Genomic DNA, 24,369 nt, shown 5'->3' on the forward strand with positions numbered 1-24,369 from the left:
AATCCCAGATTGTTGTTTTCCTCAATACTCGCTTGGCATGTAGGGCAATGTGTCTTTAGACTGTTCTAAAAGTTTCGTTCAGATTGAAACATTTGTTTTCGAGAATGGCTAGTTTGAAATTTGAATTTAGTCGCCCCCACGTCATTTGCTCTCTAAGAATTTTACTTGGAATTTAAAGAATGACGCAGAGCACAACTGCGGTCACTGGGTATTGATGAACTGGCGCTCTATGTAGTTAATCAGTGCATATAGCCACCAAGAAGTGTGCTGCCATAGATTATAGTCCATAGATATAATCTATGGTGCTGCATACCATCCTTCGTTTTGAAATTAGTCGCCCCCACATAATATGTCCTCTAAGGGCGCGGCTTAAAGAATGACACAAGAGTACAACTGCGGTTACCAGTTGTTGACTCAAGCTGTGAGTAATTAGCACATGTAGCTAGCTTAAAAGGAAGTGTGCAAAATCGCCTAATACAATTGTCACCATGCATTATTGCATTTTATAGCACCCCCACATAAAATTACACATGTAATTACAACATACAGAGGAGACACATGAATACCAAACACTTTTCACAACAATAATGTAAGAATTGTACAATAATGACTGTAATATAACTGCTATGCAAATGTTTTCCAGTGGCCCGCCATGGTAGCAAGTCTCACATGACGGCATGTATATTCATCCAAACACAATGGGAGTAACGAGTAAGTATGATGACAACAAGTTGGTATGACTCCATTTGTAGAATCCAGATGAGTGGGTGTGGCTCCAGTATGTCTAAACAGTTAACAAACATTCCTGTTATAAATACGTGCTAGAGTTGCAATATAATAGTATAGTATTTAAATGCAATAATACATAGTCTCCATTGCATCACTATCAAACGACACTAAGTGGAGGATATTGTTGCATTTCTAGTATGTACACTCTATCAGTACAACCCATCTTAATGGCCACTAGTATAGAAAGACAACCACTCTTGAAAAGCCAATTCCAATTGAGAATTTATACACTGTTACCTGCTGAATGAGTGAAGGTGGCAATAAACAAGTTCCACCGTAATTTATACACGTGATCTGATCCTGTATATTCTGTCAGTGGATGAGATCCACTTGGCCAGGACAAAATGTGACTCAAGTGCCCTGGATGATCCATACTCAACCAACTTATGACCCAGTGGCACAATGGTACTGACTATTTATAGAGAATACAATTATATTTATTTCTAAGATGTGTGGATGTGTGGACACATTACAACACATTACATGTACATACAAGACATGCTACGTACTGTTTTAGCATTTCAAGTCACCACATTATACACGTACCATTCAACAATGCTTCATAGTGCCCATCAGTAAACCTGAAGAAAAGTTACGAAAATAAAAATTCACATAAGTACAATGAAACCTCATTAATATGGCAGGCTGTGGGACTAAAAAAATTGGCCTGAATAACAAGGTGGCCTTATTAATGAGGTCATAAGTAATGCTTAGCTATATTTGGGACCTACTAGAGGTGGCCAATATAATGAGGTGGTCTTATTAAAGAGGTGGCCACTAAGTGAGGTTTCACTGTACATATAGTTCACAATATTGTGAACAATATTAATGGTTAACAATATACACTGAAACCTGTAGGTCACTTCTTGTGAAAGATTGCTCTCTACACAAAATGACACATTCAGAGATTGTATTTAGATGGATGATACAGTAACGCATTGTGACTTCAATACTCGTGATGTGTCACTGCTAGGCAGCAACCATATACACGGCACTGCCACATCGCACTTGCTCGCACACACAATTTTGCTAAAGATTTTACAAATCGACAATTAAGGGGTGTGGCAACTAGCTGTTTCGCTCGCAAGACTGTGTGGCAGCTGTTTCCCTTCTGTACAAGTGGCCACCAAGACAGTTCCACTGTGGATGAAAGCCAGGCATTAGATATTTGGTATTTCATGTGTTGAAGACATTCCAGGGCTTCTGGTAGTCTCAAATCTCACCACAGTTTAACTCAGGCAGTGTTGTGGTCACCACTAAACTACTGGAACGCTGTGTTATGTTCATCTTATGCTTGGCTACTATATTGTAGAACTGAAATGGATACTCTGAAAAATATATCCTATGGATAATGACTTCATCACTTTCTTCATCAGGAGCTTATAAGGACCAATAGTGAAACTTTTTACACTTGGGGCTGACAGTCAACTGCCTATGTCTGAAGCAGTGCTTTTGGTGTTCTAACAGATTGGCTGCCCCCTTGCTGCCAGCACTCACTGTCTCATATGCTGTCATACACTAAATCCATCTCTATAGCCAGTTAGAACAGCATGCTTCTTACCTTTTTTTAAGGCCCCATAATGCAGCCACCTCTTTAAAAGGCAAGGTTAGAAAATTTTGTCCCTACGGCCTGAATAATGACCAGTTTTCACTGTACTATTAGTGATTAGTGATCATGGGGGATTATGTATTAAGGTATACAAACGCTACAACCTCTAAATATAGCAGTAAATTTTTTACCCTGGTCCAATGTCTCGTAATAATTGTGACTTCGTGAGAGACTCTACTGTGACAAATACATGTTTAGCATGATATGTGCTAATCGCCTTTTTACAATTAAGGTTTACAACACAAATACATGTATAGTTAAACTCACCAATTGCGACTAAATCCCTTCAACACGAAAAGACAAGTAATGAGACAACCTTGGAGACAACAGCCACACAAGCTTATTCTGGTGCGTTTATTTAGTAGTAATATAAAATTTTAAGGGCATGTATTTACAACAGGACATAATTACGCGCCCCTCTATTGTCTCTACATACTTGCCTTTTCTTTACTATTCTCATTTCATTTCACAAGATCTCTTGGCAGGGGCGTAGCTTCTTCACTTGAATTAGTCAATGCTTGAAGTAGATCGAGATACTCTAATAGAACAGTCACATTTCTACAAGTGCCATATTTTTATATTGTAAAGTCTGTAAGTAGCTAGTAATTTATACTATACAATCCGATGCTAAGCAGAAGTTGTAACTATGCTAAATATTGATTGCTGTGTTACAGCTGTTTTGTGACTGCTCTAATAGAGTATCTTGATCGTTTCAATGCAGTACAAGATGAAAGGCAAAGTGTTGTTAAGGGTTTACTAGTTAAAATGGGTGTTAGTTGACTGCAGTTGCATGCTACTAACAGGGCCGTCCAGAGAAATTAGAGGGCCCAGGGAAAAGAGTTAAAGAGGGGCCCAGGGGCAAGGAAGGGTCTAGATCCTGACTGCTCTATTAGAGTATATCGATCTTTCTTTAAACAGGTATTCAAGTGGCCCCTTTCGGGCTGTGGTAGGGGGCAAAATACCCCAGTTACCCCCAATGTGGGCGACCCTGGCCACTAAAATTACAGTTATATTTTAATATTCTGTCACTGTAATCTGGGGTTTCTGTCAAAACCATGGAAACTCACCTATTGTTATCAACAGTGCATTGCTTATTCTATTGAAATCCCAACCAAAAACAGCTTATAGCTGTAAAAAAAGTTCGCGTCCAAGTAAAGCAGAGTTAACTGCGACAAAAAGTAATGATATCATAATGCGGCCATGTGCGAGGTGTGCAAGCTGTAAAATTAATATTAGCTAATCAGATAATACAATGTTATTGTTAAAGTGTTAATGAGAACTATGTGATGCTGCTAGTTTTTAAGTGTGTGAGCATCTTCATAAATGCCACATAAATTTAATTCTCAATAAAGCAATGTGTATAGATTCTCTGATAGTAATAAATAGTTTGAGTTTGGCTGCCTTTCCTCTATACAGCAATGCTACGAACAAAGGAAAGGTGGCCAAACTCAAACTATTTATTACTATCAGAGAATCTATACACATTGCTTTATTGAGAAATAAATTTATGTGGCATTTATGAAGATGCTCACACACTTAAAAACTAGCAGCATCACATAGTTCTCATTAACACTTTAACAATAGCATTGTATTATCTGATTAGCTAATATTAATTTTACAACTTGCACACCTCGCACATGGCCGCATTATGATATCATTACTTTTTGTCGCAGTTAACTCTGCTTTACTTGGACGCGCACTTTTTTACAGCTATAAGCTGTTTTTGGATGGGATTATAGTTACTTTATTTTATGGATAATATGTAACTGTAACTAAATAGTTCAGTTGCAAGTAATGTGTAACTAGTTACTTCTAAAAAGTAACTGTCCTAACACTGTTGGCAGTATTTGTTGGACAAAGCCAAACCAAAAATGTCTTCAGACCAACACCAAATCCTTCAAAAAAGTTTTTATGGGATTTAAAAAAATCTATTTAACAGAACCTTATGCTGACTGACTAACTTTTTTATATTTGCATATTATACTACTGTATTACAAACAAATAATAATGACTACAAAATGTCTAAACTAAAGATGGAGATGCCCTTGTAATCAATCATTGAGGGGTCATGCATGTGTCCAGGGCAGAGAGGCAACCACACAAACACAAAACAGCTGAGCGCATTAAGGAAAATTCTATATGACATCGAAGCCAGCAAACCGTGTGACTGTAGGGCTTTCCCTTGCGGGTGGCAATGCATGAAGCCAACCTCTTAAGGACAACATCAGCGGTTGGTCCACAGCCACCAGTAACTGAAAATACAAGAGGTGAGAAACATCCCATCTCCACATCATGAACTTGGTAGTCATAATCTCTCCTCCTAGGTTGCCCATTACAGTGATAACAAGTTGACACTGGTACTGATTGATAAGATGGAGCCTTGGGATTAGACACACGTACATCAAAATAAGCAAGTTGATGTGAAATGTCCCAAAAACCACGAGTAGCAATGTCCAATCAAGGTTTTCCCCAGTCAATGGCTGAAGGCCAGGCTCAACAGAAACATCATCACAAATCTCCTTTAGCAAATGAGCAATGGAATCACAAATTTCTTTATGGCGGACAAATAAGAATCCTCCCCGAGTACAATTTAAGGCATGCTCAACTGTAAAGGACACACACACACACACACACACACTCACACACACACACACACACACACACACACACACACACACACACACACACACACACACACACACACACACACACACACACACACACAAAGCTGGTAGTAGAGCAGATTTCCATCCATATCGCAGGCAGAGGGCATCGCGAAAATCACCCTTATCTAGATGAAACTCATGGTCTCTCAGAGGTAAAACTGATAACCAAGTGGAGGCACCAGGCTCACGGGCAATCTAATTTAAGTGGCTCAAGGCTAAAGTTGCATATTATTGAAATTCAGTTAGATAGACAAGCCGCTGCTGACGCTTAAGTAAGCACAGTTTAACCGTTACAAAGTGTTGTTAGTCCATAACCTCTCCGGTATGACTAATGCGAGAAATCAGTAGGGAGACAGGATTAGTAACACCAACTGAAGTTCTGAATTGGACATCACTTGTTAACAGGGGATTGATTATTCCTAACCCCATAAATGCAATGAAAAGGCCAGAAGAGAGCATCCTTGATTGTTAGGTGAACAACAACCAGTCAGGACAGGCAAGTAAATGTAATGAATAGCTCTCTGTAAAGAAATCAACAAGTCAGAAAAATTAGTACAGTTAAAAAAAAGATAATTACACTCATGTGTAAAGGCACTATATGCACAGTGAGTGTGTTGAGAAGCAAATTTAGAAAATTCTTCAATCTCAGAGACTCATTCAGGCACTTTGTTAACAACAAATTGATGGACAAAACTGGTAGTACCAATAAGGGATCCAAGATAGAGTCGACCATTCTGAGTAATAGAAATATTAGAGCCTTAAATTGTTTTGGTGCAGCATAACTAACTAACTAACTAACTGATGCCTCCAGCAAACTCAACAATGGATAAAGTTATGGGCTTGATTTCTTCACTGTTTGATGTCACTTCATCCCAAGATGTGCCCTTTTGCCAACCACAGTACGTACAATACATGCATCATGGACTTGCCTTTATCTGCCTTTGTGTTCCAGTTCTTTTCACTGAAAACGCAAGGTGTTGATTCACGATAGCGCTTCCCTGTGGCTGTGTTGGCTAATCACCCATATTTTCTGTAGCAACTAGATTAATTGCAGAGATGCTTCTCGTACTTTTCTTTGTTTGTAATGCTGCATAACAGGCAAAGCATATAGATGTTTTAGATTCTATTTGAACACTTACACATTGAGTGAACCACGTGATATGTAATAATTAAGGCAATCGTGTAATTCGCTGGTTTTCAAATGGAAACTAAAAGATCTGTAGCTGAAAATAAAGTGCAAAGCCACCTCCCTTTCCGTTACATATTTAATTGTTTGGGTGCACATTCTGATAAATTACTTTTATGGAATTTCTGGTACATTATTTCATTTAATGTAGTATGCACTGGTTTATTTGTTATAATTATGTTATTAAAAAGTAAAACAAACAAGTAGAAAGAAAAATCAATTTGATTAGGGATCAAAGAAAGTAGTGAAACAATGGGATAGCTAATAAATGGTAAAACAAGAAAGGTCACCTATACGTGCAGATATATTTGGATACTTTTTTTATATTGATGACTTTATTTCAAAAATTAATACTGTATGAAAATTATGTCCTCTCTTCTACAGGTTGGCTCACAACTTGGCTGGCTTGAAGCATAAATCTCTTCAAAGTAATTTGTTTTTAGCCGAACTCTCCACTAGGCTTGTGTCAATTATGCCGGCATAATTTTTGGCATAATAGGGGAGGAAAAGCGTAAAGCATAATGCTGGCATAATAGAGCATAATTAGGAGCATAATGGGCAAATTTCTGTCACAATAAATATAACTTCTGCTATAACAGTCACAAAGTCAAAGGCAAACCTGTTTTAGATGGTGAAATGATTCTTGACAAAGAGTAGAGTAATGCACTACTACAAGTTTACACTGCTTGACAAAATGAATGCTTTTCATTGTGGGTTTCAGTTTTATAGGACATATGCAGTCACATGCCAACTAGCACTAAGCCATGACAAAGTAGTTTAGCTGAGTTTCAATCATTGAATTAGGTATTTATAACATTCTAATTTTGAATAAAACAGATGTGATAATTATAATGATTATGATTATTGGAAGCTCGATTGGAAGATGCTCTGATGAGTGATGATAATATTTTTTAAAGGTTAGTGTTGAGTCAAATAGCTAGTAAATGTCTGGACATTGAAAATAGTCAGGTCTGGTGTTAATAGGAAAATATTTCAAAAAGATCGAGATTCTCTAATAGAACAGTCAAACACTCTAATAGAACAGTCATTGCCTGCAACAGAGAGAATGAGAACCATTTAAGTGTTATCCCCAGGAGGCTAATATGTTTTGGCATGGTGCTGCAAATACAAGTTACGTTTTTAAAATAAATTTATTATTATTATTATTATTATTATTATTTTTTTTTTTTAATGCAAGTTACATAATATACTGAGCAGGTGCTGTCCTTTGACTACCAACTGCTACAACTCAGAAGATCAGTCAGAAACAAGGCATAATTAATAATAATTATATTTGACCGGGCCTGCAAAAATAGGGCATGTGGGCACAAACTACACCCCACCAAATAATATATCATATTTCAGTACTGGGATAAAATATTTTCATTCTGTAACTTGTATTTTATAGAAATGTTTAATAAGTGGTAAAAATTTCATGGCCATGAAGTAATGGAGTACAAGGTTATGAAAATGTAGACAATTTTTATGTGCCCACGTGCCCTATTTTTGCAGGCCTGGTCACATTTATTATTTGCATGCAAAACTACAAAGGTATTAGACAATAAAAGGTGTATAGCTTCTGAGGGACTATAGACATGCCCTAAGAATCCTGCTCTAATATGCCTGTGAACTCTGGAGCACATGACACTTCTCCATTTACATGAAGAACACTCCTGTACATAGAAAAACACAAAATAAAAACATAACACATTTTTGGAAAGCATAAAAACAAGCATAATAGGCAGACAATTGGGGAAATGCCAAAAAGCATAATAGGAAAATTTTGGAGCATAATAGACTCAAGCCTACTCTCCACAGGGTGACCTGTTTGTAGTTGAACTCTCTAGAGGGTGACTTGTTTATGACTGAACCTTTCATGAGTGATTAGTTTGCAGCTGAACACTTTGCTAGTTAACTTGTTGTAGCTGAACTCTAGAGGTGAAATGCTTGTGGCTGAACTCTCCATAGGCTTGAGTTTAGCTAATCTCTCCACAGGGCAATTTGTTGTAGCTGAAATTTCTAAAGGGTGCATTGTTTGTGACTTAACTCTCTACCGGGTGATTTGTTTGTAACTGATCTCTCCACAGGGTGACTTGTTTGGTGCTGAACTCTCTACATGGCAACTTGACTGTAGCTGATCTCTCTATGGGGCAACTTGTAACATAGCTGAGCTTTACAGGGTAATCACCTCTTTGTTTACTGACTTCTCTAGAGTGACTATGTAGCTGATGTCTACACTAAATGATTTGGCTGAATTCTCTAAGTGGACATTTAATCCTTTATTCAGTCCTAGTTATAGACTGACATTTAGGGATGTAATGTCCATTAGTATATCTGCAGGTATAGGCAACCTTCCTTGTTTTAACTATTCCTTTGATTCACTTTTTTTTTCTTTAATCCTTTTTCCAACTTACAATTTGTAATTTTTCCTTCTACTTGTTATTTTAGAATGGCCTTTCAGTGGTTTACAAGGAATCAGATTAAATATCACTAAGTTACACTACTAAAGTGTGTGACAAGTAGTGTAACAAGTGCGTGATCAAGATACTTTAATAATGCAGTCACCCTATTAGAGCATTCAGCTATGTAATAAATCAGTGTATTGGAGAGTTCAGCTACAATCAAGTCACCATGTAGAGAGTTCAGTTACAATCAAATCTCTGTGCAGGATTCAGCTCTTGATTTCTTCCACTTTTCTGCAGTAAAGAAAAGGACAAGTAAAAGAAGTTTCAAAGCTGGGCACATGCCAGCTTTGGAGTACACAAATACAAAAAGACATGGTTAAAGAGCCAAGCTGTCAAAAAAGGGTGTGGCCCCCATAAAGTGCAGGATGAAACAAAGATATGAAATCAAAGGAGGCAGCCAAAAATGACTGTGATGGTAGGTTAATGGCAAAATTTTTATTCATGACAATTCAGGTGAATTTGGTGCCGAATCCTTGGAGAAAGCAACATAAATTCACCTGAATTTATTAAAACCTTTTGCCATTAACAGCCATTTTTGGCTCTCACCTTACCACTGGTGGTGTTAGTTAGATATTGCCTGATGTGTGATTTGGAAACAGTTTTGTAAAGTTTAGTCACATACCGTATATCAATTAAATTTGGCGGTGAACTACATTTGGTAAATTGGCGATTCATCACTAAACCACTTTAGATTTCACATCTTTTTTCACCCTGGCTTTTTGCGGGCCACACCTTCTTTTCCTGTTTTGGTATAGATTGCAACATGTTCTACATACTGTATTTTGTAAATGCTGTTTTACAACAGTTAGAAATGAAAGAATTTTGTGTAATTGCTTGTGAACGATAGACATGTTAATCACTATGGCTTATTTCTGATGTAGTTCTCAGACCTAACATCACTGATATCACCTTCACTCCACAACCAACCAATACTTCATTGTTACTCAACTTTGCCAACTGTCAGTTAATGACTTGTAGTGCTAGTGGTGGTCCTCGGATCATGACCATGTGGTTGTTTGATGATAGTTCATCATCGTCAATAGTGGCCAATGGTAGTGATACTGTAACTCATAACATCTCATCTTCATCAACCAGTGTTACTGGTACTTATTACTGTATAGCCACTATTGATGGAATGAATGACACTTCAGATGTGTATACTTTGTTTGGTGAGTCATTACTAAACTACTGCATACGATAGTTTATTTAGGATGCAAATGTATGCAATTTAAACATTTTTTTCTTTCTTTCCCAAACAAACAATTTGTGTTGTTTCTCTACGCAGTTGCTCCATATGGTGTAAACATCACTGGTGACAACACATACCCTCATGGGAGTCAGTTACAATTACTTTGTTCATCAGAGGGTGGACCACAATTAAAGTACAGTTGGAGCAGGACTAACCCATTCTCAAATGACACAACTACTAACACCAACAACCTTACTATTAGTAATGTAACTACACTTGATGGAGGAAATTACACTTGTACTGTCACTAATGATGCTGGATCTAGTAGTAATACTGTTACTGTCTATGGTGAGTTACTTCATATTGTGTAATCTTTATTGATTAACATTAGCATCATTGCAGCTATTTCGCGGCTGCCACTTTTGATTCAACTTTTTTCACCCTGATATTTTGGGGGCTAGATTGTTTTTGGTACAGATATCTTTCCTTTTTATAATGATAAGTCCTAAATTTGGAATTGACTTTTATTTGTTTGTTTATTATTATTATTATCTTTATTTCCCAAACAAACAATTTGTGTTGTTTCTCTACGCAGTTGCTCCATATGGTGTAAACATCACTGGTGACAACACATACCCTCATGGGAGTCAGTTACAATTACTTTGTTCATCAGAGGGTGGACCACAATTAAAATACAGTTGGAACAGGACTAACCCATTCTCAAATGACACAACTACTAACACCAACAACCTTACTATTAGTAATGTAACTACACTTGATGGAGGAAATTACACTTGTACTGTCACTAATGATGCTGGATCTAGTAGTAATACTGTTACTGTCTATGGTGAGTTAGTTCATATTGTGTAATCTTTATTGATTAACATTAGCATCATTGCAGCTATTTCGCGTCTGCCACTTTTGATTCAACTTTTTTCACCCTGATATTTTGGGGGCTAGATTGTTTTTGGTACAGATATCTTTCCTTTTATAATGATAAGTCCTAAATTTGGAATTGACTTTTATTTGTTTGTTTATTATTATTATTATCTTTATTTCCCAAACAAACAATTTGTGTTGTTTCTCTACGCAGTTGCTCCATATGGTGTAAACATCACTGGTGACAACACATACCCTCATGGGAGTCAGTTACAATTACTTTGTTCATCAGAGGGTGGACCACAATTAAAATACAGTTGGAACAGGACTAACCCATTCTCAAATGACACAACTACTAACACCAACAACCTTACTATTAGTAATGTAACTACACTTGATGGAGGAAATTACACTTGTACTGTCACTAATGATGCTGGATCTAGTAGTAATACTGTTACTGTCTATGGTGAGTTAGTTCATATTGTGTAATCTTTATTGATTAACATTAGCATCATTGCAGCTATTTCGCGTCTGCCACTTTTGATTCAACTTTTTTCACCCTGATATTTTGGGGGCTAGATTGTTTTTGGTACAGATATCTTTCCTTTTATAATGATAAGTCCTAAATTTGGAATTGACTTTTATTTGTTTGTTTATTATTATTATTATCTTTATTATTATTAGGAAGAAGAGAATATGATTATTTGAATTAATTAGAGAGTTGTTATATTATGTGGCTGAATAAAGAATATCATGTACCAAAAATGCTACTTGTTATAAAACACCTGTGGAACTCTGTACAAAGTGGCTTATTTGTTGCTTATAATGAACACAATACTGGGTGACTTGTAATGTACTACATGTACGTAGCTGAACTCTCTACTGGAAATTTGTGTGTTGAAATGAGCTAGCCTGGTTTTTATGAAGGCTTTGCTCACTCACCTTGATGCCACAAAACACTTACCTTCATACTAAAGTCTGCTTTATATTGGAGTTAAAGATGGGTGACTGCTGAACTATTGGCAAAAAAATATTTGTTTGGCTGCTGGACAAATAGACACTGTATTCTTTTAAAATCACACATAATGGCCTTGTTTTGTTAATCTAATCACTACGAACATTTGTGACTGGATTTTGGAAAAACGATCCAAATCGCACATTAGAAGTTCCGAGATAAACGGTTTTAAAGAATTGAAGCCAGCATAACTCTCCAAGGATAGCAAGCACGCGTATGAAATTTACACAAAAGATGCATCAATCTGTTACCTTTCAAGCCACTTCCAGTACTTGTAACTTCTTGTACAGTTTCCCGCCAAATAAGATAAAAAATCTGAGCAGTTGGACGAGCGAAGTAGTATCACGAGTGCTCACAAAGGGGTGGAGGCTGGGGGGTGGCGGGGAGGGCAAAAGTTAGACCTCAAAATGGAGGCAGACCACGATTGGAGTCCAGACACCAGATTACAGGGCTGTGCTGGCTCCTTAGTGGCTGATATGTAGCAAAATCAGCAGAGAACACGTCTGGCCAACATTATAAGGCTGTCCACCAGTAAACCACTGACTCTTGCCAAGCCAGGTCCTTCACAAGGCCTGAAACCGCCATTTGAGCACTCCACACCGCCCAGAAAAGACGTGTGTAAAAACCAGCCTCGTGTAGTTTGAGTAGTGCTGAGGGTCAAAACTTGTAGTACGATAGTGCAGCTATCCACTGGTGGTGTTAGTTTGATTTTGCCTGATGTGCGATTTGGATCGGTTCTGTAAAATCTGGTCACATTTTATGTACTTTACCATGCTTCTCCAAATTTGAAATCTATTTAATTAAGTGAATTATACTGAAGTACTGTACGTACGTATGAAAAAAAGAAGAATTAGAAGATGATTTTGCATACAATTAATTTTACCACTGTACTGGCCACACCCTAACGAAATAATTATTTCATTTAAGCTACATTACCTTTACATAGGCATAGCAAGATATTATTAGACAGGGGGGCTCTAGTTTGGTGTCAAAGAGCAAACAAGAAAGCAAAAAAAGCAACTAAAAAAAAGGTCAACACCTGCTAAGAATAGCTGCCATCCACTAAATAATATAGATTGTATCACTGATATGCACATTATCACTGATAAAACCCATAAAAATCCTTATTCACAACTTCATAGTTTGCTACTCTGCTTTTCTCTGAATACTGTGATTGCTTTATTAGAGTAACTTTGTTCAAGTTAAAAGGTTATATTTCTGCTTGTGTCTCTTTGTGTACCATTTAAATATAATTTTTACAGATCCAGTCATTATCAGTGATGGGGGAAAAGTTGAGAATCAGTCAATAGTTAATGATTTCAATAATGATGACATATTAGAATTAATGTGCAGATCTGACAATATGTTTGATGTTGTTGAATGGATAATGATCAATCAGACTGGAACTGTTCAGAGACAGATCACCAACACATCTAATGTTTCATCTACATTGACCTTTTCTAATCCAAGTGATGATTTCACATCACAAATGAGGTGTACCTCCAATAATATTGCACAAAGAGATGTGTTTATTACTAAAGGTAATAATTCTAGTACAATTAATTTGAGGGTTACAGCAATTAAAAGTTGTGAAACAAGATATATGAGATATATGCATGATAGTAACTGTTAGAACATACTGTAGCTATGTGGGAAAATCCTTACATTGGCATTTACTACACAATTTGTTCAATGCCCAAGTAAGGATTCTCTATGTCGTAATAGCTAACATCATTCACATACCTTGTTTCGCTACATTTTATCGATGGAACCCTTCTTCATTTTTAAATTATAGCATGCTAACTGTTTTGCTATAGCATAGCTATGTATATTCATGTAGCTGTGACTGCCTTATTAGAGTATCTCAATCTCCCTGACGTCTCAAGTGAGTTTATATTAAGGGATGTGGTTTGCCAGAATTATTTAGTTTTTATAGCAAAACCGTAGCTTATTGCACACAGATCATTATAAGGTGTATTCATCATTATAGCATAATAATGTAATTATTATTATTTAATCAATGTACACATGCGTGTAGACTGCATGTCATGTGATTTAGTTATGATTATTATCTCTATCCAACAATCATGTGCTCTGATCATAAAGAATGTGATGGCATGTTCTGATTGTTTAGGGGCATGGTTGGTCCATATGATTGTTTAATGTGTACATTTATCTACTATACATTTTATCTAATCAAAAACAGCCAAGCTGTAAAAAAAGGTGCGGCCCCCAAAAAGGCCATGGTGAAAAAAGATGTGAAATCCAAGGTGGCGGCCAAGAAATGGCTGTGATGGTAGGTTAATGGCAAAAATTTTAATTACGATGATTCAGGCGAATTTGCGTTGCCTCCTCCACTAGGATTTGGCACTAAATTCACCTGAATTGTCGTAATTAAAATTTTTGCCATTAACCTACCATCACAGCCATTTCTTGGCCGCCACCTTGGATTTCACATCTTTTTTCACCATGGCCTTTTTGGGGGCTGCACCTTTTTTTACAGCTTGGCTGTTTTTGATTAGATATCACTTCTTTTTGTATTTGTATATTGCAAAGCCAGCCTATAACTGGCTTTGTGGCTTTTTTAACTCATCTGTTTTTTTTAATTTACCACAGGAAGAAGAAAAGAACTTAAAGACGATTTTTAATACTTCAACTATTTTTGATTCTATAATTATACAAATTATATACATATATTTATTAAATGCCATTATTCCCCACGGGATAATTTCTTTGCACCTGATCTCTCTACTGGGTGACTTGTTTCTAGTTCATCTCTCTATAAAGTGGTTTGTTTGTAGCTGAACTCTCTGCAAGGTAATTTGATTGTAGCCGAGCTTTCTACAGGCTTCTTTCTAGCTAATCTCTATATAGGGTAACTTGTTTGTAGCTGAACTTTCTACAGAGTGGGTTCTTTGGAGCTGAACTCTCTACAAGATGACTTCCTCTAGCTGATCTCTCTACAATGTGACTTGTATCTAGCTGAACTATCTACCAGATGATCTGTTTGTAACTGAAATCTCTACAGGGTGACTTGTTTCTAGCTGATCTCTCTATAGAGTAACATGTTTCTAGCTGAACTCTCTACAGAGTGTGTTCTTTGTAGCTGAAGTCTCTACAAGGTGACTTCTTCTAGCTGATCTCTCTATAGGGTGACCTGATCTCTCTGTACAGTGACTTTTATCTAGCTGAGCACTCTACAGGGTGATTTGTTTGTAGCTGAACTCTCTACAGGATGGTTTCTTTGTAGCTGAACTCTCTACAAGGTGACTTGCTTCTAGCTGATCTCTGTAGACGGTGACTTCTTCTAGCTGATCTCTCTACACGGTGACTTGATTCTTTTCTAGCTGAACTCTCTATAGGGTTTTCTGTTTGCAGTTGAACTCTCTACAGGATGATTTCTTTGTAGCTGCTCTCTCTACAGTGTGACTTGTTTCTAGCTGATCTCTCTACAGGGTGAACTTGTTTCTGGCTGAACTCTCTACAGATGATTTGTTTGCAGCTGGACTCTCTACATCGTGGTTTCTTTGTAGCTGAGCTCTCTACAAGGTGATTTCTTCTAGCTGATCTCTCTACAGGATGACTTGATTCTAGCTGATCTCTGGATGACTTGTTTCTAGCTAATCTCTCTACACGGTGACTTGATTCTAGCTGAACTCTCTATAGGGTTTTCTGTTTGCAATTGAACTCTCTACAGGATGATTTCTTTGTAGCTGATCTCTCTACAGGGTGACTTGTTTCTAGCTGATCTCTGGATGACTTGTTTCTAGCTGATCTCTCTACACGGTCACTTGTTTCTAGCTGAACTCTCTATAGAGTTATCTGTTTTGTAATTGAACTCTGTACAGGATGGTTTCTTTGTAGCTGCTCTCTCTACAGTGTGACTTGTTTCTAGCTGATCTCTCTACAGGGTGAACTTGTTTCTGGCTGAACTCTCTACAAATGATTTGTTTGCAGCTGGACTCTCTACATGGTGGTTTCTTTGTAGCTGAACTCTCTACAAGGTGATTTCTTCTAGCTGATCTCTCTACAGGGTGATCTGTAGCTGAACTTTTTACAGGGTGATTTGTTTGCAGCTGAACTCTTTATATGATGGTTTCTTTGTATGTACAAGGTAATTTCTTCTAGCTGATCTCTCTATAGGGTGACTTGTTTGTAGCTGAACTATCTGCAGGGTGATTTGTTTGTAGTTGAACTCTCTACAAGGTGATCCTTCTAGCTGATCTCTCTACAGGATGACTTTTTCTAGCTGAACTCTCTACAGGGTGATCTGTTCATAGCTGCACTCTCTACAGGGTGATATGTTTGCAGCTGATCTCTCTACATGGTAGTTTCTTTGTAACTAAACTCTCTATAAGGTGATGTCTTGTAGCTGATCTCTCTACTGGATGACTAATTGTTTCTAGCTGATCTCAATATAGAGTTATAACTTTCTCTATAGAGTTATAACATGTTTGTATAGCTGAACTCTTTACAGAGTGGTTTTTTGATTGGTTGCTGAACTCTCCCGCTACACGGTGACTTGTTTGTACTACAGAGTGACTTGTTTGTAGCTGAACTCTCTACAAAGTGAGTTACTTGTAGCTGAACATTGCTTAAAGTAACTTGTTTGTAGCTGATCTAGATGAACTCTCTACTGGGTAGCTTTTTTTGTAGCTGAACCCTTTACGCAGTGATTTGTTTGTAACAGAGTGACTTGTTGTAACTGAACTCTCTACAAGGTGACTTGTTTTTAGCTGAATTCTCTTCAGTGTGACTTATAATGTTCTGAATCTCTACAGCAACATATTTGTAGCTGAATTCTCTACAGGGTGACTTGCTTGTAGCTGAATTGTCTATAAGATTAACTGTATGTAGCTGAACTTCCTACAGAATAACTTGCAATGTAATATAATTCTACGATAGAGTAAGTTATAAACGTAGCTGAATGCTCTATTAGGGTGACTGTTCTATTAGAATATCTCGATCTCTCATATGCTACACGTAATTGGCTTTGGAATCGTAACTCAGTGGTTTGTAATCCGATTCTTCTGTACTACTGCACGGAGTTTCTATGATAATTATTCCAGCCACACACCAATTTTCAGCTCACTGCTCTAAGCGGTTTGCCTGGTAGGCGTGAAAACTATTAGTTTTTTATTCATAAAAATCGATCGCGTAATTGTGACACAGGTTAGGTTTTGTTTTATATCTCGATGGTCTTTAACTGGATTCCTTTCAAACCACAAAAAGGCACTCCTACGATAGTTACTCCATCTACATAGCATTTTTTAGCTCATTCCTTCAAGCGGTTTACTCTGTGGGCGTGACAGACCTTCGACCTTATTTTACGCAAATAATCGGTCATAACTCCGTCAATGTTCATTGGATTCCTACTAATCTTGGTACTGAGATTCGCCTTAATGAGCCCTTTAAGTGTGCCAAATTTCAGCCCAATTGGAGCACGAGTTCGTGTTTTATTGCGGATTTTGCAAAGTGTGCGAAAAGAAGAGGTAGAAGTAGGCATTCCAGCCTGATTTTTAAATTTTGGAAAAACAGGCTTTTTATATGCTCATTAGATAGAGTATTGATTGCCGATCTCAGAAATATATAGTTTGTTGGGTTGGAATTAGCTACTTTGGCATGCACAGTTCTTAAAAACTAAAAAAAGGTACATTTTTTCTCCAGGGCTCTCCATACATTTTAAAGGGAAAATGGCACAATTGAATCAGGAAGCCATCTAGCAATCTGGACTATCTTGAAACTGCAGTTGCTTCTAGCTGCAAGTTTGTACATGTAATGAGAATAACTTCAGGTCTTATTGGATCTCAGCGATCTTTGTATACTTTGTGGTGAGCAAATATGCTTCACCTATTGTACACTTCTCAATACAATGGTGTATACCCATATAGGCAAGTGGCTATCTCAAGTTGGTAAAAACATCAAGTTAACAACTTATAAAAGTAAACAACTAAAGTGGAGGTGCCACAATGATGCAACAATACCTAAGGTGGAGTTGTGGTTCAATTATGGCATTGTTATGCCGACTTTGAAGTGGTTCATACTTTTGAGCTGATGACTCAGCCATCAGAAAATTGCTCTGGAGCTGAAAATCGCTAACCCGAGTGCAGTAACTACGCACTTTAAAGTAAGCACCAGTGACTACCTTCCACCCGACAGTACGTTTTTTAAAGTTTTAAAGTATTCTACATATATTACAAGGCTTGAAAAGATTACAAAACAACACAAAACATACTTATATGTAACGCGCACGATAAAACTAAGATTTTCATAATGATCAGCGTGTGGACAAACACCACAGCGATTTTCATCCTAATTGGAGCTCAGACGACGGAGCAATCCCAAGTTAAACACGAGTTGTCATTTTGTGCCGGAGTTCTATTGGGGAATATACGGAGAATTTTTTTATTAAAAAATCTCGGATACTGGAATGCCTAGTAGAAGAAGAAAAAAACGAAGAAAACAAATCCAAACTTTTGCCGCTCGTATCTCGGAAATGGATGGAGTGATTTTCTTCAAATTTGGAATGTGGATTCCCCTACCTAGCCGACACTTCTGTAGCAACTTTGGTTTCAATCGGATAAGGAATCACGGAGCTACAAAGGTGTGAAAATTGCATTTACTTTCTTCCTGTAAATATACTCACGGTGTGGCGCGCCAGCTTCTTGGGCCGCATGACACACTACCGTGTGTCTTGATACAGACAGTGTCGATGTGGACAATTAATGCCTCAGTAGGTGTGGTTTCCTTGCATGAAGAAAACAATCGTGTAATTGAAGATAAAAGGAAAGGCAAAGCATAGAAAGAAGACACTCATTGGAACCAGAAAAGCACATGCCACAAGCGAGTTTGTTTTTTGACACAAAATAGAGGTCATGGGCTGCTTTATTTGGCCTCTATCCTTGTGACAGTGATTAGGCAGGCAGGCAGGCAGGCAGGCAGGCAGGCAGGCAGGCAGGCAGGCAGGCAGGCAGGCAGGCAGGCAGGCAGGCAGGCAGGCAGGCAGGCAGGCAGGCAGGCAGGCAGGCAGGCAGGCAGGCAGGCAGGCAGGCAGGCAGGCAGGCAGGCAGGCAGGCAGGCAGGCAGGCAGGCAGGCAGGCAGGCAGGCAGGCAGGCAGGCAGGCAGGCAGGCAGGCAGGCAGGCAGGCAGGCAGGCAGGCAGGCAGGCAGGCAGGCAGGCAGGCAGGCAGGCAGGCAGGCAGGCAGGCAGGCAGGCAGGCAGGCAGGCAGGCAGGCAGGCAGGCAGGCAGGCAGGCAGGCAGGCAGGCAGGCAGGCAGGCAGGCAGGCAGGCAGGCAGGCAGGCAGGCAGGCAGGCAGGCAGGCAGGCAGGCAGGCAGGCAGACCAACATTCAGGTTTTGCAATTTAAAAATCTAATATCTAGCTGTCAGTGGCTTCGTTGACATTGAAATTGATGTCAAGTGGACTAAGACTATTCTGTAAAGGTGATTTTGTCATGTATGATATTTCTATGATAGTGTTTAGAGCCAGCATTTGGGTGGCACTTTAGGGGGAACCCTACTAAACAGTACTGTCATACTGCTCGATAATTCACACTTGGGTTATGTTCAGAGAAGGCTAATGTACATAACAGTACATTTGCATGTATTTCATGATGCAGAAGGCACAAATTTGATGACAATATTTTCCAAGGTATTCTCAACATTATCACCGTATTTTAAAACTGGTGCACACAAATGCATGTATTTAATTATGTAATACTGCAGTATTAGTTCTGATTATTTTTACAGTATGTGCATGTGTGTATATTTCAGAAAATCCTTTCTACTTACTGTTAACTAACCAGAGCTTAGTAGTGCCATTGGGTAGTAGTCCAGTCATCAGTATTATCATTGCCATTGATTGTGATGGTACAAGATCTCAACAGGATAATGTCACTAACTCTTTAGTGTTCACTCATACTAGTAATAGTGGTGATGTAGTAAATGTGGATGAACTTGAACAAGATCCTGTTAACTTTCAGTTGTACCATTACACATTTCCACCAGTACAGAGAAGTAGTGTTGGCACTTACACAATAATATCAGGTACTGTATGTCGTGTAATGCATACATGTGTTTATTAAAATTTAGATTTATATATAATATATTTACCCTTACATATAAACTATACAGGAAGTTTGGAAGTCATGATTGCTTTGGACTTAGAAAAAACTGAAGGTATCATACCTAAGATACTGTATGTGTACATGTATGTGTGTGCATATTTGCATATGTTTGCATATACATTGCACACATAACAATTATGTTAATGTTCTGTACTAGATACCAAGTTAATTTTTTTACTCTAGTTTTAACCCTCACAAGATCATTTTCCTCAATCACTCTACTGGAAGGAGACACAGTTACCTTATCATGTACTCCAAGTATAACAGTAGTTATTTTGTTGTGGGCTCACAATGGAACGAGTGGGATACAAAGAGGAGATATCAGTTTTTCTCCACCTGATCGTAATCACAGTTTGACAATAAAAAATCCAACAAAAAGTGATAGTGGTGTGTACACCTGCCGTGTTGCCATTGATGATGTACTGATTGAGGAAAGTATCAGAGTAACAGTCAAAGCAGGTAGGTATATACATAGGCAGTAACAAGATTTTAATAAGCACCCGACTGACACACAGCTGTATACATAGATACTCCTGGCTGTATACACTATATATGTGACCGGATTTGACAAAACCAGGCTTCCACACACATCCAATTCTTCGACATTAATCACTTGTAACTTGATCACTCAGTATGCTATTGACCTACAATTTTCACACAATTCAGTCATTGCATTATGTAGTAATATGTAAAAATTTGAAAGTGATAGCTTACTTCTACATTGCGTTATGGTCCTTCAAAGTAACACATCTGGATGTGTGTGGAAGCCTGGTTTTGTCAAATCCAGTCACATATATATATATATATATATATATATATGATTTGGCACTCTTGTTTTGTATTTACGTATGATTTTCTTAGCATGTCAAGAAGATTTTTCTGATTCCTTATTTTGGGACAAGAGTAGAACAGATATTCGTATTACTCAACCCTGTTCAGAACTACATCCAAATTTCCGTTCCGGTGTTAACATTGGGAGATGGTGCCAAAGTGATGGAAGTTGGTCACCAGTGGATGTAACTAACTGTACCATGTTTATGGAATCTAATGCAATTGTTTTACTCTCCTTTACGGTATCTAGTGAAAATAATGTTTTGAAGGAGTTAAATATTACTAATATCCAGAATACTGTAACACAACTGGCGCATAAAGTAAGTATAGTAGTAGATAATATACTGTGTGAAATCATTCTTATCAGTTTTATATTAGCTATGTATGCACATCATACAGCAGGGGCATAGTTTCACCCAGGCCTGCTGGGGCACAGGGCCAGGCAATCATTGCTGGTGTCTGGCCAGCAAACCTGGTAAATGTGGCACCTTCCACTAATACAAACTAAACTAAACTACACACTTACTCTCTTTTTGGAGCATCTTTTGATACTTTCGAGGATCAAAGATCGCCTATACCAGCTCAAGTCCACCAAAATTCCTTTGTCAACTATAGTTGGTGAAGAATATGTACTTAGTCTTTAGTCTAGCTAGCCACTAGGTTGTTGACAGTGGTTAACAATAAATTCTTGTGTGCATAGTGCAATAGTGCATGGTCAACTACCTAGTCTCTTTGCAATTAGTACTAAGAGACTTGTGTTGAAGTCTCTTTATGATATAGAAACTTCTATTTTAATTATACCTCAAAGCATTGCTAACATACCATTTTCTATAATGCCCAGCATCATGTGATCAGATTTTGAAATTTGAGCGGTCGAGGGTCAACCATGTTCTACAATTTTGTGAAACTGCTGAGTAAACAGTATACTGCATGGATTGTTTAATTTAATGTCTAATGATGAGCCGATGAAAACAGACCATTGCCTACCAGGCCAGACATGGATAGAGTGGGAGAAGCCGGTGTGGTGCCCATCTTACTGTTGGCACTGGAGACTGAGTTTTATTCAAGTTCTCTCATTGCTGGTTACTGCCTAAACAATTATAGGGGAGGGTGAAAAAGAGGTCAATATTGAAATTGGAGATGTGATAAGTTAGTCTGTCATGAGATGATTAGTTTTAGCCACTTCTATTACTCATACAATGATATTAATCACTTAATCTTATAAACTCCACAAATAGCAGTGTAGTAGCTAGGTAGCTATATGTACGCACTTTTAAACAGTTTGTTGTTTGTTTAAAGCAAATGCATAATAAAGAGTGCACAGAGATGAGCTCATATTTCTTCATCATAGGGACAGTCAGACCTTGTGCCTGGGATATTAAAACCTAGCGGAACCCCTGTATTGCAGTATGGTAGTATTGTATATTAGAAATCTCATGGAAATTTGCATTGTCTCACTAAAAGCATTGACCAGAAACCAGCCTTACAATTCCTGTATGGCACCTTCCTTAGCAGAGGTATAACCAACCACAAAAGTTCCTTCAGTATGGTCCAAAACACTTCTAATAAGTTGATGCAAAATTTTAATTCTTTTCTATTTAGTGGAATATTCTACTGACTATAACCCTGTACAATATTTCTTTTTAAAGATATTTATGTATTTAAATTTGCACAATAAATCCATTGTTGCATGAAATTATTTCCTTCTATACTAGTCATACTAATTGATTCATTTGTTGCTGCTTTTTTGCTGTTTGATAACTGTTAAAGGTATTAGACTGATATACACAGCATTAAATACAAGAGAAAACAAAACATGAGGTGGTAGAGTAATAGGGGAAGTGCTAGCTATAACTGCTCTACATGTACGTATTTCATAAGGTTAATAGTTTTTCCTTAATAGCTATGGCTGAAGATTGGGATCTAAATTTTAAGAAATTTGCCACCGTTATTGCTAGCTATTATGCCTCTGCTGTATTAAAAGTGACTTATTACAAATGCATATTGCTCATGAGTGCTAATGTCATAATATAAGTAGAAAATTGTGACTTACAGTGTGAGAAGATGATTTTGTGATGTTCACAACTCACTGTTGTTGTACTATATGTACATGTAAAAGCAGTAAAGCAAAATTATAATACGCAAAGTGTCTAAACCATTATACACAGCAAGAAACAATATTATTATGTATGCATAAACATGGTCAGCTCCTGCACCTGTGCCTATACTTCGTATTTTTGTTTATTCTGTTTAGTAAACAAAACAGCTTATGTGTATTTATGGTGTTCTGTTTTACATGTACGTATGTACAACCATACTGAAATTATTTTATGACATGTAGGATTTACGTAAGGGTTCCAGTAAAAATTGGAGTCATGAGTCTGCATCTGGATCATCGAGGCTGCTTAGTTTTGTCATTTCTTATAATCTAAATGCAACATCATTTCCAGCTGGTGTATTGGACAGCATCCAGAAAAGTCTAAGCAACATCTCTTTCCCCAATGGAACCATGTTAATTGAAGATGGCATCCAAATATCAGCATACCAGCCCAACTGTGAGTAGATACTGTATCAGTAGTAGATGCATTTATGAATGTTTGCTTTATTATTAAATGATATTGTGTAATTTTTGCAGCAAGTTGTTCATGCAATGTAACTGATGATAAGAGTATAAGAACAGTGTGTACTGGACCTAGTACTCCACCATGTTTGTGTAGATCTCCTGAAAGTTGTATAGTAAGTTACTACTTTACCAGTTTACACCTGATTAGTGTTATATTTATAGTGCAATAGTCCCACTTATGTTGGTGATGGTAATGTGTGTGGATTAGACTCAGACAGTGATGGATTTCCTGATGTAGGCTTGGACTGTGATCTACCTCAGTGCAAAAGGGTATGAATTATTGCAATACTTCACTTAAAAATACTTATTATTTTATACAGGATCTATGTGTGGAGATTTATAGCAAGACTGAAGATGGACAAAGTGATTTATTTTGTAAGGAGATTGAAGATACTGGTGAGTATTAATTGTAATACTATTTCAGTTTCTCATGCAAGATAAATTTTATAATGTTGCATACACTGTATGGAAATTATGCAATGTGATGTCCACTAGTGACCCATGTCTATATTTCTTTGTTGGCATAAGATTTAATGCAACTTCACACTTCACATATGGGTTCAAGTATACTGCCTGACAGCTTAAGCCATACTTCAATTCCAATGATAGAAAAGCAACAAGTGACCCTGTTGAGTAACTCACGAGCAGGCCGTTGAGTGCTCAAGTTTGAGCAGTCAGCTACAAATTACTACATGTAATAGTTGTAACTCAGGCATGAGGGCTTTGCCTGATATGTATGCTCGACTGCCCAAGTGCCACAGACCCAAAGGCATACATATCACGCAAAGCCCATGCTACAGCCAATATGTAACACTCATCAGGCTGATAGCCTGTACAGGGCGATCAAACACCCAAGCCAATATGAGTGCAGCCACTGGATATATTGTATATACATACCTAAAATTTTTGATTATGGGTCAGCAGCTAGTAGCTATGTTCAGTTATGATCAACGGACATATCCTAGAGATATCATGGAGAATTTCAGTTAC

At 37.7% G+C, this 24,369-nt stretch overlaps 1 protein-coding gene and 1 long non-coding RNA gene across 2 annotated transcripts in view; one reads left to right on the forward strand and one right to left on the reverse strand.

Moving 5' to 3' along the window:
• Positions 1–24,369, forward strand: part of LOC136254587 (uncharacterized) — a 100,807-nt gene that overhangs the window by 35,780 nt on the left and 40,658 nt on the right. Inside the window, exons 4-16 of the mRNA XM_066047336.1 lie at positions 9,597–9,884; positions 10,001–10,252; positions 10,500–10,751; positions 10,998–11,249; positions 13,061–13,339; positions 19,573–19,845; positions 19,933–19,977; positions 20,109–20,384; positions 20,787–21,076; positions 23,098–23,311; positions 23,392–23,492; positions 23,542–23,649; positions 23,700–23,775. Coding sequence (XP_065903408.1) covers positions 9,597–9,884; positions 10,001–10,252; positions 10,500–10,751; positions 10,998–11,249; positions 13,061–13,339; positions 19,573–19,845; positions 19,933–19,977; positions 20,109–20,384; positions 20,787–21,076; positions 23,098–23,311; positions 23,392–23,492; positions 23,542–23,649; positions 23,700–23,775 — 2,706 coding nt within the window. The remainder of the gene's footprint in view (positions 1–9,596; positions 9,885–10,000; positions 10,253–10,499; positions 10,752–10,997; positions 11,250–13,060; positions 13,340–19,572; positions 19,846–19,932; positions 19,978–20,108; positions 20,385–20,786; positions 21,077–23,097; positions 23,312–23,391; positions 23,493–23,541; positions 23,650–23,699; positions 23,776–24,369) is intronic.
• On the reverse strand, positions 554–2,763 carry LOC136253284 (uncharacterized). The gene is made up of 3 exons (XR_010700048.1): positions 2,666–2,763; positions 1,299–1,370; positions 554–784 (listed from the first exon to the last, which is right to left on the reverse strand). It is a non-coding gene; the product is annotated as an uncharacterized lncRNA (long non-coding RNA).

This window comes from Dysidea avara, chromosome 4 (genome assembly GCF_963678975.1).
Source record: "Dysidea avara chromosome 4, odDysAvar1.4, whole genome shotgun sequence".
Classification (NCBI taxonomy): domain Eukaryota; kingdom Metazoa; phylum Porifera; class Demospongiae; order Dictyoceratida; family Dysideidae; genus Dysidea; species Dysidea avara.